The 17403-nt window shown below is 39.7% G+C and overlaps 1 protein-coding gene across 1 annotated transcript in view; it reads left to right on the forward strand.

Annotated features, from left to right (window-relative positions):
* SLC15A1 (solute carrier family 15 (oligopeptide transporter), member 1) overlaps window positions 1-17403 on the forward strand; it is an 81179-nt gene that overhangs the window by 40282 nt on the left and 23494 nt on the right. The window contains exons 6-11 of the mRNA XM_006879620.1: window positions 2642-2741; window positions 3850-3940; window positions 7006-7089; window positions 10162-10244; window positions 14999-15085; window positions 16528-16617. Of these exons, the coding sequence (XP_006879682.1) occupies window positions 2642-2741; window positions 3850-3940; window positions 7006-7089; window positions 10162-10244; window positions 14999-15085; window positions 16528-16617 (535 nt within the window). The remainder of the gene's footprint in view (window positions 1-2641; window positions 2742-3849; window positions 3941-7005; window positions 7090-10161; window positions 10245-14998; window positions 15086-16527; window positions 16618-17403) is intronic.

A 17403-nucleotide genomic window follows, 5' to 3' on the forward strand; every position in this document is an offset into this window, starting at 1 on the left:
ATAGGTTCACTATGAGTCACAAACAACTCAATGGCACATAACTACAACAAAAAAATTATATATATATTATATATTATTTTCTATTATATATTTATTTTATTATATATTTGCATTATTGCAGTAGTCTAGAACTAGCATATCTCCAAGGCCTCTGTAGTTAAAATCTGAGTCAGTTATTTGATCCCCATATGTCTGGCTTGTTAGCACAATGGATTGATGTGTAGCCAGTTCTTTGGTTCCCATGGTAGCTGTGTTGGTGGTGGTGGGGTGTATATGTGTGTGGGGGGGGGGAGGGTCGTGAGCACCTGAGCGCAGGCTGCCATATTTGCTTCCTAGTTCTCCCACAGAGTGACAGTGTGACCTCAGGCAAGTGTGGCCTTTTCTGGGCCTTTGTTATCTCATCAATCTATAATGGTGAGTAAGACCCTAAACTTTAGAGCCAGGCACTGTGTGTTCAAATTCTGGCTGTGCCCCCTCCTGGCTACGTGAGCTGGAGCAAATTTTTTCAGCTGTGTGCCTCAGTTTCTACATCCATAACGGTACCTACTACATAAGCCTGTTGTGGGTTTTTGTTGCTGTTAAGTGCTCTCGAGTCGCAGGCGACTCATAATGACCCTATGAAGGAGAGTCCCCAACACTTGAGTCTCTCATCCTCTCTCCAGATTCCTAGGGTTTCCAGAAGCAAGCTATTATGGAAGTGGATGCCACTCCTCCTTCCAAGCTTGTTTCAATCGGGGAGCTCCACCCCACTCTCAGTCCACATTGGGTAACCAACCATTAACACATTTGACACATTACTGTCACAGTGTTCAGCCTCACAGCAACCAAAAGTGACCATGGTACAGCAACTTGTAAACCAGGGCTATACGACCTAGAGGAATGTCTGAACAAAAACAATGAAAGACAGGCCCGAGGGCCACGGATTAAAAGTCACCCACCTTTGGCTTGGTAGCATTGCTTTCTGTCCACTGGGCCAGCGCGTATATTTATTTATTTATATATATATATAATCGGTATTATTGTTGTTAAGTGCTGTCTAGTTGTAGCCGACTCATAGCAACCCTATGAGGGAGTTAACATAAGTAAAACTCCTATACCATTGCCTAGCAAGGGATGAACACTCAATAACTCTTAGCTTGTTTCATTTTATGAAATTTATATTGAAACATGGTGAAAGTTCTTACAAGAGTGTGTAGTACATACTATTTAATTGGCCATATTTTTACAGTTTTAAAATGCAGGGAAGAACAACATAGGGTACCTGTGTGACACCAATAGCTAAGTGCTCAACTACTACCAAAGGTTGATGGTTCGAATATACCTCTGGAAATTGGCTTCAAAAAGGTGACAATCTTACAAACTTTATGGGGCAGTTCTCTATCCTACACATATGGGATTGCCACTGGCTGGACTACAATTAACAAGAACAGAACAGCAGGATTAAATGTAAACTGTGTTATGAGATGAACAAGAAATATAAGAGAACATAATTTCTTAGAGAACTTTCTCTCTGGGCAATATCTTTGTTGATCTTTTCTGTTTCATGCAAATTTTTAGTATAAATTCATCCTAGAGACGGTTAAACTCTGAAGTTTTGTCTGACATATTTTGGACATGTTGCTAAGAGGAACCAGTCCTTGGAGAGGGATAGCATGCTTGGGAGGGTGGAGGGACAGTGCAGGAGAGGAAGACTCTCAATGAGATGGATTGATATCGTGACTAGGGGAGTAGGTATATCAGAGACAATAAAATTGACACAGGATAGAGCAGAGTTTAGGGCTCACTATGAATCGCAGGTGACTCCACGACACATGACAACAACAACAACATTTTTTTTTCATCTCCCCCCCCCTTTTTTTAACAACATTTATAAATAAAACTAATACAACTACAGAATGAGGGTTGATAAATTCTAATTTGTTTATATATATGTTTATATACACACGCGCGCACGCGCGCGCAAAATAGATATATCCCACACCCACATGTAATGATAAACTTTTTGTTATGCTTCTTTCTGGGAGACTCTAGTGGTAAGGAGTTGTACTACCTACTCCAAGTCACACTATTCAAATCTACCCATCGCTGCATGGGAGAGATGGACCACCTCTTCTTGAGCAATTGATAGCCTCTGAAAACCACTGGAGGGTCAACTAGGAGTCATTTCTGACTCAATGGCACATAGAAACAACACCATACTCTTTCTAGTCTTCTAGACTTTGTAAACAAATTAAGATTACACTCCATAGCCTCTCCTTTTCAATGAAATCACATTTTCCAGTGCCCTGCCTTGTTAGCCGGTATGTAGAGGAAATGCTTACATTTGTTTCATTAACATTCATTGGCTCATCTGTTTGCTGGAGGACTATAAGACTCCTAAGAACTCTATATATAAATCTTTGTTCTTACTTCCATATTGATGTAAATGTTCTAGATCATAAATTATTAGACAAAAGCATAAACTTAAAGGTCGATAAATCCACTGTCATTGAACTATCAAGACTGCATTCTTTGCTTTCTACTTCTCAGAAAGTGGAGCCTCTTCTCTTTGCCACTACCCAGAATCCCCTTAAGGAAACAGGGAAAGAGAGGATCTGCTTTTGCAACTCTAACACTGAACAATAACCTCTTCTTCCTGCAGGGTGCTGGCCATGATTGGCCTGGTCCTGATAGCTCTCGGTACTGGAGGAATAAAGCCCTGTGTGTCTGCATTTGGAGGAGATCAGTTTGAAGAAGGCCAGGTAAGAGCATGCACCTTCCAGGAAACCTCATCAGTGGAATCAAATTCAAGAGCTAAACAAGGAACTCATGCAATATTATTCAAAATGGGTGACTCTTGAGGACATTATGCTGAATGACATATCTCAGTCACAAAAGGACAAACACTGCATAGTGCCACTGCTGTAGAATGGGACTGACAACAGGGTTGGGGTAAGACTGAGAAAAACTGGATGAATTATATATACTGAAACAGATGAGGGAGAGAACAGTTTAAAAGCAATATATTATAGGGAATTATGATTATCATAAGAGTCTGGAATGAAGGTTGCAGAGTGGAGTATACTCAGGGTGGTGGGGAGGGGATGCAGGGGGATTGTATACCAATGAAGGAGTTTTTCTTTTACTTTTTAAAGAGAAGAGCGAACTGGGAAGGGTGAGGGGGTAGGCGGGGAGAAAAGTGCAACAATGAATGAATGGAAACCCAAAATTATCTGTAAATGTTCATTGAAATTAATAATTTAAAAAAATTCAAGAGCTATAGTTGCCTGTTGTTGTTGATTGCCTTCGAGTTGAGCACAACTCATAGCAACCCTGTGGGCGGGGGGGAAGGCTTGAAGCCCCTTTACAACTACAGACATTTATCAAAGGTCATGGATTTCTGGAGGCATGCTATTTAGGAAGTGGATGCCACTCCTGCTTCCAAACTGTTGCCTAGTCCATAGCAAATTGTATGTAACTCCAGCAAACAGTGTGTCTCCACATTGTTCAAATCCACTAGCAGATAAGAGAAAAGTGGACAGGGTCCTTTTATCATTTACAGCTTTGGAAACCCAATGGAGGAGTTCTTTTCACAATGTTTCAAGTCTCCCCACAAGGATTCTAAACAAGGATACTGTCTACAATAGTCTTTGTATGTAGGGAATTTTAAAAATACATTAATCTACGATCCTTATTCACAACAGGAGGTAAGAGACAAAACTGTGTATTTGGAAACAGTAGTTAACAAGCACCCTTGAGAATAAGATGCTGACAGAATATTAGTTGAAAGTCAAGCCACCTCAGCAGGTACATTTGATCAGTTGCTCTATAGCCAAAGTGATCCTATTTTAAGTCTCTGTTCTATTACAGGAGAAACAAAGAAACAGATTTTTTTCCATCTTTTATTTGGCCATCAATGCTGGAAGTTTGCTTTCCACCATCATCACGCCAATCCTCAGAGGTAAGAAACGAAACAAACCAAGCTTTAAAAGGAGTTGTTCTTTTTTTATAATTGTGGGGAAGAAAGTCAGGTGTGAAGATGGAGTCTCTGTTCCATCTGCTTGGTGTCGCCCCTTCTCGCCACTGTCCTCCTGTGTATGTTATCTGTTGGATACAATGCTGGGGTGTCAAATGAAATCAATGCCAACCAGAAGGTTAGCGGTTCGAACCCACACCCAGCCTGAGGCAGAACGATGAGTCAGACTGCTTCCTAAAAATGACAGCTTTGAAAATGCAAGGGAAATGCCTTTCTCTGGGATCTAGGCTTGCTGTGAGTTGGAGTCCACTCAACAGCAAAAAACATTTATTTTCTTTTCATTCCTTAGCTCAATTACCACTGAACAGTTTAAAATAGTCTTTATTCACAGAGATTTTTAAAAACATATTAGTCCAGAATAAAGACGCACAAAAAGTGTTAAGAGTCAAGAGCAAGTATGTGGAGCAATATTAGCCATTTTAGCCTTCAAGCTTTCTCCCAGCTGAGCTTCAGAGAGTTAGGAAGAACTTGGTTCGTAGGTAAAGCTGTATGTCTTAAGCAAAGTTGTATGTAGCCTCTGTTTTTCAAAAATCTCAAAGATTTCCAAATGAGATGCTCAGAAAATTAGGGTGAACTCATCATGGCTGTTAAGAATGCTTGGATTTTAGGCTCGTGAGCACTCCAAAGCATTTGTGAACTTGTTGTGTGGAAGTCACTAGAGAGGCAGAGGACAACAGGGCAGGGCGTGGTGTTCTCACTAAGGACCAGATTAAGTTATGAAATAAAATAAAATCTTCTATGGAAATTACTAAAAGGATGATGGTTCCAACCATCGAGTGGCACAGCATGAGAAAACACCCGACTATCTGCTTCAGTAAGTACTGCTAAGAATATTTTGTCTAGAAAACTCACGGGCAGTTCTACTCTGTCCTCTAAAGTTACAGCCTTGCCGGATTTACCTAAAGGCACAGAGTGACATGCATTTATGCATAAAGTAAATAAAACCGAGTGCAACTGCCCCATGGGGTTTCTGAGACTGGAATCTTTCTGGAAGCACACTGCCTCATCTTTCTCTCTCAGAGTACCTGCTGTGTTCAGTTAGCAGCCCAACTCTTAACCCACCACATCACCAGGGCTTCTTAAAACACTTCATATGCTGAGTGAAATATCTCAATCACAAAAGGACAAATACTGCGTAGTGCCACTGTTGTAAAATGGGACTGACATCAGATCTGGGAAGAGACTGAGAAAGATGAGATAAAGAATGTATATTGCATTGAAACAGATGAGGGAGAGAACTGTTTAAAAGGGATATGTGAGTAGGTATTATTGTCATGACAGGAGTCCAGAACGAAGGCTGCACAGTGGAGTGGACTTGGGGGGAGGGATTGTATAACAATGAAAGACTTTTTTTTTTTTTTACTTTTCAAAGAGAAGAGTAAAATGGGGAGGAGGGGTGGGCAGGGAGAAAAGTGCAACAATGAATGAATGGAAATCCAAAATCTTTGTAAATTTTCATTAAAATTAGTAATAATAATAAAAATATGGGGGGAAAACCCCACTTCTCAAAACTACTCGTCACTGAATTGGAACCAACCCCCAGTTGGCCCTCCAGCAGGTTTTCATAGGTTGTAACCACACAAGAGGAGATTGCTCATCTTTCTCCCACAGAGTAGCTGGTGAATTCAAACCATCTGCTGTAGAGTTGACAGTGCAACTCTTTAACCACTAGGCCACCAGAGAGTTTCCTGCTAAAACTGTTAGAGAATTAGATACTCTCACGGACTCCAGCATTCCATTGAGAGGATCTCCCGAAATCTCTTTTTCTCACTCTAAAATAATAATAATAATATCATGCAAATATTAAGATTTATATTCTGGTGGCATAGTCTATAGTTCTGTCCTGCTAACCAAAGGCCACACCTCTCTCGTGTCTGAATCCACCCGCCACTCAAATGGTAAAAGATGGGCAAACTCCTCTCATTCCTTTTACAGCCTCTGAAACACAATGTAGGATCAGCTATGAGTCGGTTCTGACTTAAAGTGAAAGAGGATGAGAAAGAGAGGGGATTTCAAAGGTAAAATAAATTCTAGGTCTTCAGGAATCAGCAAATTTTGGCCCATGGATGAAATCAGAAATCTAGACAGAATCATTTCTTTACATATTTTCTATGGCTGTTTTCACCTACAAAGACAGAATTTAGTAGTTGATAGAGTGACTGGCCCACTCATTCACTCACTACCTTCGAGTGGGAACCAGCGTGTAGCTGACCCTCCAGTGAGGGTTCAGAGGCTGTAAATCACAAGGGAGAAGACAGCCCATCTTTCTCCTGGGGAGTCACTGGTGGGTTTGAACTGCCAGTGAGGCACTGATGTTGGGTTTGCACTGCAATTCTACTCACTAGGCCATCAGAGCGTCAATATATTTTATTTTCTGTGTGGCCCTTTACAGAAAAGTTTATAGACTGTGCCCTAGGACAACTGTTTAATCTGACTGCTGGAATATACAATCTTGGTATTTTTTAAATGTACTTTTTATTTTATATATCAAGCTCCACTATCTTCAAGGTACTGTATCCGCATCAAATTTATCTCATACTAAAAAAATTCACAAACCATGGAGAAGACCTGCTGATTTTGGTTGGTAATGAATACATATTTGCATAAGGGCTAAGATTAGAATCTGCATTACTGCTTTCCTCAGCTAGCACTAAAATCAGCAGGGCAAATGAATACATCCAGAATGAACACCAAGTGCAAGCAATGTTCAAGAACCAATTAGGGATTTGGGGAAATGGTAACGATATGAACACTAGCAACCTAGTGGTAAGTCATTGTGTGCTGTCATCCCAAAGGCAGACAGACAGTTTGCACCCACCAGGTGCTCTGTAGGAGAAAGATGGACAGTTTCCTCTCGTATAATTTACAGCCTCTGAAAACCTGCTGGAGGGTCAGCTAGGAGTTGCCTCCAACCCGATGACATATAACAACCGTAACATACAAGCTTTGCCAATGCCATAATTAATTTCAACCCTGTAATTTCTCTCCAGTTCAGGAATGTGGAATTCATAGTAAACAAGCGTGCTACCCACTGGCGTTTGGAGTCCCTGCTGCTCTCATGGCTTTCTCTCTGAGTAAGTTCAAATATGTTGAATTTATCTGAGCCAATGATCAGGTCAAGCTGTACATCAGTTACCGAGACTAATTTTTTGAAGTCTATTTAAGCAAACTAGCAAAAACTAGTGTGAAGAATTGCTATCACCATAGTCTCTATCAGGTTGGATCAAGAGAGGAAGTAGGAAAGGCAGGTGTAGCAGGAGAATATGGAATGTGTGGTTAATTGCTTCCATGAGTAACTTGCCTCCTTTGCCATGAGTCTGGGAAGAAACTGATTGGTGCCTGGTTACCAGTACAGAACATGTTCATCAAGGATTCTATAAGGATTCGGATCAGAAGGGGGGAAATGCAGAACAGAATTTAAAATTCTCATGTACTCCAGACTTCTGGAGCTACAGCAGCTAAATTAATCTCCAAAACTACTGCCCTGAGATTATCTTTAAACCTTTAATAAAAAATAGTCCTGAAATCTTCTTAAAACCAAATAATAGTTTAACTCATGAAAAACATCTGCCTTGAACATTATGCCCTTCTAAGAATGAAAAAAGAGAGCTCTGTCAGTGCAGACCTTAAGGGGTGCAGCTAACCTAAAGGCGGTGCTTCTTTCATGGTTCAAATCCACCAGCTGCCCTTGGGGAGATGGAGAGACAGTCTCCTTTTGTGGAATTTGTAACCTCAAACCCACTGGAGGGTCAGCTACGAGTTACACCCCACTCACTAGTAATAAGAGAGAGCAGGTGAAAAAGTTTGCCTTGAATATTATACTCTTAGGAACTTTCTAGATGAGAATATTTTCAGCTTGCTAACAGAAAGAAATTTTAGATAGGCTCCTTTGCGGGCAGTGAGTTTAAATTAATAGGGGTGCAACAACTCAAAAAGAGGGTGAGAGTGATTGCCCAAATCAGAAAAGCTAAGCCATGTGATTGAATTGTTTATGTAGTTGGACTGGTGTATTTTTCGCACCGATAATCTCAACAGCAACAACTAAATAATTGCCATCGGAAGTGAAATATGCTCTGAGCAGTCAAACAGAGGGCTAACACATTCTGTCAGAGGCATAGGAATCCAAGAAAGGATTTCAGAAAAAGAAATCAGTTTAGATGGACATTTGAAAGTTTGAGCTCTATTAGTAGATTAAGATGAAAGTGACAGACTTATTACATTGGATTAACCGGTGGCTGAAATCTACAGTTTTCAGGAAGAAATAGTAGCCTAGTTTCATTGTTGCTGAAATGCCTCCAGTGAACATAGAAATTTCTGTAATGAATCATCTCAAAATGTCTCTATTAGTACACTCTGCCTCTAGTATGTACTTATAGTAGCTACTAGACAATACATAATAGTTCTTACACAGTAGTTCTTGGCATTGACTCTTTAGAAAACAGAGCATTTTCCACATGAGAGAATCTGACTGAAAAGATGGTGGTACAAGAAAGAAACAGAGTTCCAGAACCAGCTCAAGTCTTCACGCCTCTTCTCCCACCTAAATGCAAGAGCTGTCAGCCACTGTCACTTGATCCAATTTTTTTTTTCAGTTAACAGCATCAGTTAGTACTCTTTTTAATCTCTTAGCACATGTCTTAACAGTTCTGTTTTATCCTTACAACTATGCTAAATCCTTCTAATACTTTTTTCTGTCAGTTTTTTTGCCTAATTCTTAAAATACTGCAATATTTCCCTTAAAAAACCCAAAACAACTCATTGCCATCAAGTTGGATCCAGCTCATAGCTGCCCTTCTTGTGAGCAGGTTTTCAGAGGTTATAAATATGATTGCCCATTGTCACCTCTAGTAGCAGTTGGTGCATTTGAACTACCTGCCTTTGGGTTGACCATGTAACTCCTTACCCACTAGGCCACCAGATTCCCTGCACTTCCCTGGAAAGCCCATATAAGCCTCGTAAGACAGAGAGTCTGTCAGAAAGTGTTCTGCACCAGACACTGTATTAAGTACTTTAGGTAAATTCTCATTTAGTCTATATAAGTCATTCTTACATTACATTAAAGATTATAATTTTTTTCTAATAAAGGGGGAAAACCCCTAACACCCAATAAAAACAAGCCAAATCCTAGATGTGGGTAAACATGACCTCTACAAAGTCCTATGCACCATAATGTTGTGTGACCCAATGATTAAGCACCCCCACACTGTCCAGCCTCACCGATCTGCTCCCCATTCCCCAACTTGGATCCTCATACTCATTCTACAATAATAGTCTTACACAATATTTGTCCTTATAGGACTGAGTTAGTTCACTTAGCATAATGCTCTCCAGTCCCTCCCAAGTTAGGTAGTGATTTACAAACTCGTTGCTCCTGCATGCTGTGTAGTATTCTGTTCACACCTCTTTTTTGTGTTCCTTTAAATAGGGTTTGAATTTATACTTAAGTGCTTGTACTGGGTGTCTGTGTGCCACCTACGTCTTCCTTCTGCAAAGTGGAGCCTATCATGCTTAAGTATTTGTATGTTAGAACACAAGCACAGCATTACTTAGAGGTTCTTCTGATGGTAAATCCATTCTACAGGCAATACTAGGACAAGCATACTTCAGAGGTACTGTTAGCTTCTGTTCCAGACCACCGCATTAAATCAAACCATACTAAGATGAGTCACATGAACTTTTTGGTTCCCTAATCCATAGAAAAGTTATGTCTACATTATGAGTGGCATCCACTTCCGAAATAACATGCCTCTGGAAACTCTATGAACTTTTGATAAATGTTGATAGTTGTAGAGGGGCTACAGGCCTTGTGTTTATAGGGTCACTATGAGTCGTTTTTTACTCAAAAGCAATCAATAACAACAACACTATTCTGTAGTCTATTAAGGATGCAATATCATTATGAAAATGCTTGAAATATTATGAGACTTACCAGAATGTAACTGTGAAACACATGTTCTTGGGGAATATGGTGCCCGTAATCTTGTTTAATGCAGAGTTACCCCAAATCTTCAATTATACAAAGTGTAATACCTACAAAGTACATTACAATGAGATATGTCTGTATTTCCCCAACAGGGGTTTTAAAACACAAAGATAGCAAAATAGGTCTCTTAAACACCATGTAATATTTTTTCTCTCCTATCTAGTTGTGTTTATCATTGGCAGTTCACTGTACAAGAAGGTCCAGCCGCAGGGTAACATCATGGCTAAAGTGGTCAAGTGCATTGGTGTAAGTATTTTATTTTTTTTGGGTGAGAAAATTTTGTATTTAGAATTAGCCAGCTTCACTCAGCTTGTATGATCCCAATTTTGTTGGCAATATCCAAAGCATCATAGTCAGGAGCAAGTCAAACATAGGCCTTCTTCTCTCCATCAGACCTGATCAAAGTGTTGACCTTGGCCACATCAATGTCATAGAGCTTCTTTACAGCTTGTTTAATTTGGTGCTTGTTGGCCTTGACATCCACAATGAACACAAGTGTGTTGTTATTTTCTGTCTTCTTCATGGCTGACTCAGTGGTCAGGGGAAACTTGATGATGGTATATAGTGGTCAAGCTTGTTTCTCCTGGGGGCGCTCTTCTGAGGGTATTTGGGCTGCCTTCGGAGTCTCAGCGTCTTAGGCCGCTGGAAGGTGGGTGACATGCAGATAGATCTTTTTTTTTTTTTTTGGCTGTGGCTGCCCTTCAGGACGCCTTCTTGGCCTTTAAGGCCTTTGCTTTGGCTTCAGTTTTGGGAGGGACTGGGGCTTCCTTCATCACTTTCAGCACTATCTTTGTAGAAAACTGGTGTAAGTATTTCTGTAGTTCTCAGAACAGAACTTTTCTGCATCTTCAACTCTCATCTCATAGGTCTTTGACTTTCCATCAGATACTTTATCTGCCATCATAATGATTTTGAGGAGTTGATATTTCTTACTTTGGTTTGTTTTTGTTTTTTAGTAAACAGAAAATATAAACATAAACAGAACCCAAAGAAGGAAGAATAAAAGTAGCTGTCAGGTTTAGAAAATTAGGTCAGTGGTCAGGGAAGAGCAAATAAAAATTACTCCTAGCCCATCACATTGGCAGATATCAGCTGATGTTTGTGACAGAGCAGAGTTACAATGGGGAGGTGATTTGTATCAAAGATCCTGAATTATATAAAAAGTCTTAAAGCATATAAATTCTATGAACCTCCTTCTAGAAATTAAAGCTAAGAAAACATTACACAGAATGAGCACAGTTCATACAGGATGTTTATCACGGTGGCAACAAAAATGGTTTTTTACACTAAATTCCTTATAAAAGGACAGAGAATGGCCTTTAATTTCCAGTGTAAACCCATGGTGTATCTTTGGTATGTTGTCTATCTTTGAGGAGTTATGCAGTGATCAGATATTATGTTTTAAAGAATATTTGGTGACAGGAACTTGCAAAATATGGTACTTCTGTTTCTACATGGTACATGTGCATGCGTATCAATTCAAAAAATGAACTCATTGCCACTAAATTAAAACCAGCTCATCACTGTCCTTGCAGCCAAAATTTGGAAGGCTGTGAATTGTACAGGAGGAGATTATCCATCTCTTTCCTCAGAGCTGCTTGTGGATTTGAACTGCCACAGAGGCACACCTGAAGACCTCTAACTAAGCATCACTAGAAAAGACTCCGTGACCTCCAATTTTATGATGAGTAAAGCAGCATATTTTTCTGTTTAGTGTTAGCATATTCATGAAGTCCTTTAAACATACTTTTAAGTGCAATTCTGCATCGTAAGCTCTCACTCTCTTTGTATGGTTGAAAGAACAAAGCAAAACACTGGTGTTGGTTCAAACTCATACTCACCATACAGGACAAAGTAGTAACGTCCCTTAGGGTTTCCAAGGCTGTAAATCTTTATGAAAGCAGACTGCTTTATCCTTCTTTCAAAAAAAACCCCATGTTGTTGAAACTTTCTTCCAAGATGTGTTGAAACCACTGATGTTAGCAGCCACGCATTTAACCCCTGCATGCACTTATTCTGAAAAGAAATACACTAGCTAACATGGTTACAATTAGTCACTTATTCTTGAGCACCTGTCTGATTGCTCTTGAGTCAGAACCCACTAATAGCTGACCCTGTATTGGGTTTTCAGAGGCTTTAACACACCCAGAAAAATATTGACTATCTTTATCCTGCAGAGCAGCTGGTGGATTCAAACCATCTGCCTCTGTGTTGACAGCACAATGCCTTTCCCCTAGGACACCAGATTTCTCTAAGTGGGTCGGATGTACCTGAGTAACTGTATTTTATACTGTGTTTAAATTAATTTAAAAATTATATTCATGTACATCCATGTTTATCGCAGCTTTGTTCACAATAGCAAAGAGTTGTAAACAACCCAAATGCCCGTCAACAAATGAATGGATAGAGAAGCTGTGGTATATTCACACAATGGAATATTATGCTGCATTGAAAAACAAGGAACTCATGAAATATTATTCCAAATGGGTGACCCTGGAGGACATTATGCTGAGTGAAATACCTCAGTTGCAAAAAGGACAAATAGTACCACTGTTGTAAAGTGGGACTGACATTGGGGTTGGGGAGAACCTAAGAAAAGAGGGGATAAATAATGTATACTGCATTGAAACAGATGAGGAAGAAAACTGTTTAAAAGGAATATATGGTTAGGTATTATTTTCATGACAAGATTCCAGAAAAAGAAATGCATAGTAAAGTGGACAGTGGACTTGGGGAAGGGGAATTATATAACAATGAAATACTTTTTTTTTTCAAAGAGAAAAACTAGTGGGGAGGGGTGGGCAGGGAGGAAAATGTGCAACAATGAATGAATGGGGGGAATTAAATGGGAAGAATAGACTATGCAAAAAAGGATGAGTTGAAATTTTTAAAAAAACAATATTCAATAGGGTTATTGTAAAATTTTCCAGCATATCTGAGACAATTTAACTGTGTATGTGTAGTTTTCCCAGGGGGAGCTCTGGTGGCCTACTGTCAAGAAGCTGCACTGCAATCCCCACAGCGTGCTATGTCACCAGCTGCTCCGTGAGAGAAGGATGGGCAATCTCCTCCTGTGTGATTAACTGTCTCTGAAAACCCACCAGAGGCTCAGCTCTGGGTCGGTTCAATTCAACAGTACACAACAACAACAACATGTACCTTTCCAAGATAAATTTTATACATTTTTTTAAAAAGAGCAAGAACCACATAGTGAGTGCCATATCTGACCGTTATCAGCTTCATGGAGGGCAACTGTCCCATTCAATAGCATCAATAATAAAAAGACAATTATCATGAGGTCAGACATGTCCCCCACACTCCCATACATCTTTCTACCCATCTCAACACCAATCTTATTGTTTCGCCGGGTCCAAAATCCCATGTGATCAATCACAGACCACACAGTAATTCAAATTAATAACAGAATATAGTCAAGACAGCTGCCAAAATATACACACAGGCACCTTACCCTCAAATCTTGTGGCTCCAGGTCACTGTTCTCAACTTCTCAGTCCTGCTCATATTGGCTTCCCCTCCCCAATTGTCCAGCAAAGTTCTCAGACATACCAATATTGGCTCACAACCCTCACCTCCACACCCCATTACCCCAAGGTCTCATCTCATCTTACGTCACCTCTCCAGTTTGACCAGGGTTGTTGCTGCTGCTGCTGTCTCCCAGCGTGGCCTACATTTTCCTGCTTGTTTTCACCAGGCTGTGGGAAGTCTCTTTCCACTTCTGGTGGGGGAAGATCCAAACTCCGTGGTTAAAGCTGTTCAATTTATTGGCGAGACTAGCCAATCCTCTTGTAGATTATTGAAACTAGCCAGTCCCTTTGTGGAATGCTAGATTAGCCAGTCCCCTTGTGGATAAACCAGCATGCTGCATTCACCTAGTCCTGCCTATCCACATTCAAATAATGCTAGAAAAGCCATGTTCGAAGACTAACTCCATAGCATATACGTGCACACACATATGCATATATACATATATACATACACACATATATGCATATATACATATATACAGATAAAAGACATCTGATAAAAATTTGGTATCCAAATGGAGATGTGCTGTCAGTGTAAAACATACCCCGAGTTTTAAAGGCCATGTATGAAGAAGTAATGTAAAAGTTCTCATAAATTTTTTTTAATACTGGTTGCATGTTGAAATGATGTTTGATGTTTATCAGGACAAATGAAATTAAAAATCTATTTTGGTTTTAATATGGCTACTAACCACCCTCTGAAAAACAAAACAAAACAAAAAACAAAAAAAAAACCAAACCACACCAATAAACCACCAAACCCACTATCTCTGAATCAGTTCTGACCCAACGTGACCTTTCATCAGGTTTCCAAGGCTGTAGGTCATTTCAGGAGAAGAATGCTCATTTTTCTCCCCCGGAGCAGTTAGTGGACTCAAACTGCCAGTCTTTTAATTAATAGCATAATGCACAAACCTCTAGGCTACCTCACACTCAAACTCACTGTTGCTTAGTTGGTTCCAACCCATAGTAAGCCTCCATTGGGTTTTCGAGGCTGTAATTGGCAATGGGAGGGGACTGCCCATCTTTATCTTAAGGAGTCACTGGTGGATTCAAACTGATGGAGACATGTAGTCTCTGAGTTTGCATCACAGCTCACTAGGCTGGGCTACCAGTGTGCCTAATAGGCCTAAATTTAAATTACAAATATGTCTGACACTATAATACTAATGATTACTACTATAAATTACTAATGATATTATGACTTCTCTGGGAGATCTGGAGAAGAGGTGGTGACATTTATGGCTTTGTTAACTCAGCTCAAACACTCTTGTTTAGAAAGAGATGAGAAATGGATATATTTATTATGCCTTTTGAAAAATACATGAGCCTATATAAGTTTTCTATTCTGCTTTTCTCACAAATTTTCATTTTTCTAGTAAATGGAGTTTAATTGCAATATTTTTTCCTGCATTCAGTTCTATTTAAAATAATGTTTTGCTTCCTTTCTTTCAGTTTGCCATCAAAAATAGGTTTAGGCATCGGAGTAAGGCATTTCCAAAGAGGGAACACTGGCTGGACTGGGCCAAAGAGAAATATGATGTAAGTAATCATTGTTGTTAAATGACCCCAATTAATACAAATCTCAATCTCAGTCTGTCTCTGTGTGTGTATGTGAGTGTATCTACCATCTCTTTCTCTGTTGCTTGCTCTCACATTGCTGTCACATCAGAACCAGTTCATAGCTGACCCCTCCAGTGGGTTTTCAGAGGCCGTACATAGCATGGACGATTGCCATCTCACTTCTGCAGAACAGCTGGTGGATTTGAACTACCTGCCTTTGGGTTGGCAGCACAATTCCCTATTCACTTGTCTACCAGAGCTCCCTAATCTCCCTTTAGAATGTGAAAATCTAGTTTGAGTTCACAGTATTAATTGTACATGAACAATTACCCCCTTAATATTTACTTACATTTTAAACAATACTTTTATTCTGAGAAGAACTTGATAAACAATGAGGAAAATTGATCTGGAAACAGTCTTACCTGTCCATAGATTTCCTTTTTATATAAAACCAAACCCATTTCCATCGAGTCAATTTGGATTTATAGTCTCCTCACACTTTTAATAGACTCACTATGAAATTCACTACCTTTGAGCTGATTCTTAGTCATAATGACCATTCATTGAGTTTCTGAGGCTGTAAATCTTAACAGGAGCAGATTTCTCGTATTTCTCCTGAAGAATAACTAGTAGATTCAAACTGCTGAACATTTGGTAGTAGAGTGACACTTGTGCACCATGCCCCCAGCACTGCTTGTATTCTGTATGTTGTTATAGGCCATGGAGTCAGACCTTCTCATAGCTGACCCACCAGCAGGTTTTCAGAGGCTATAAATCACATGAAAGAAGATCACCCATTTTTCTCCCATGTAGCAAGTGGTGGATTCTAATTGTCTACCTTTGGGTTGGCAGTGCAGCTTCTTACCCACTAGGCCACCAGAGCTCCCTTTGTATTCTGTGTGTTGTTATTAAGTGCCATCGAGTCAACCACGGCTCATCGTGAACAGCAGACCTGAACCTAGCCCTATACTTTGCCGTCCTCAGCATCTCTAATATACTTGAGTCCATCCATGCAGTCACTACCTCAATTCATTTTATTGAGAGTCTTTCTCTCTTTCACTGGCCCTCCACTTTTCCAAGCATGATGCATTTTTCCAAGAATGGATTTCTCCTCACAACGTGCTTCAAGTATGTGAGACAACGTTTTATTACATTCTTTATAGTATACCATGAATCATCTGCAATTGAAATCAAAGACTTGAGTTTGGTTGTAGAAGAGTAAGTGATTGAGGTTAGAGTAGTGACTTCTCCTAAGTTTACCACCTATATTGATGTTTTCATTTGTATCTTATATAGCATAGAGATTTTCACCTTGAGAAAGAAAGCTGTAGTTGTAGTCAGGAGAACAATGAATCACCTCCCAATTTGTCTAGAGATACAGATGTCTCGTGGCTGACTTGTCTTTCCACCCCTAACTGCAGGAGCGACTGATCTCCCAAATTAAGATGGTCACCAAGGTGATGTTCCTGTACATCCCGCTCCCAATGTTCTGGGCGTTGTTTGATCAGCAGGTAATATGGAGCTGTGTTTAAGGGCTGCTTTGTTTAACAAACACTGTTTGGGTCCAACCATGTCCCAAACTGTGTCAGTTTAAGCTCCTGAAAATGTTATTTTGGGGTTTCTTTCAGATATTCCATTTGTTTAACAACTTTTGGATCCTATTGAGTTTCTTTTTAAAACACTAATTCGCTCTGGTGGTCTAGTGGCAAGAAGCTGCACTGCAATCCCAGAGATGTGTGGTTCGAATCCACCAGATGCTCTGCTGGAGAAGGAGGGGCAATCTCCTCCTGTGCCAGTCAGACCAATTTGATGGTGTACACACACACACACTAATAATAAGATAAAAAATTAAAACACCAATTGACGGGGTGAGGGGTAAGATTCTATGCATATTTTTGTTGCAAGGCAATGAAGAATACAAAATCAAGTAGCCTTGAGGAAGATTTGATCAAGGCAACTAGGAACTGTTGCCAATCAAAATTGAAGGTAAAGAGTTTGTATGTTTTCTACTGATTCAGCATAGTAAAAAAGAGGGGGGAGGGTACCTATATAAAAGTGTGTATATATATATATTTATATACTGTTGTTGTTGTGTCAAGTAAGAAAAAAGTAAAAGTATACTGTATTCTTACTTGTGTCAAGTAAGAACTGACTGATAGCGGACCCTCCAGTACATTTTAGAGATAGTATATTTGTTGCACAATCAATGACTTATTCATTGCAAATACGTTTTTTAAGAGACATAAACGTAGATTATACACATGGATTTCACCTGATGATATGCATAGGAATCAGAT

This window comes from Elephantulus edwardii, unplaced genomic scaffold, assembly GCF_000299155.1.
Source record: "Elephantulus edwardii isolate Elephantulus edwardi_28Jun2011 unplaced genomic scaffold, EleEdw1.0 scaffold00004, whole genome shotgun sequence".
Classification (NCBI taxonomy): Eukaryota; Metazoa; Chordata; class Mammalia; order Macroscelidea; family Macroscelididae; genus Elephantulus; species Elephantulus edwardii.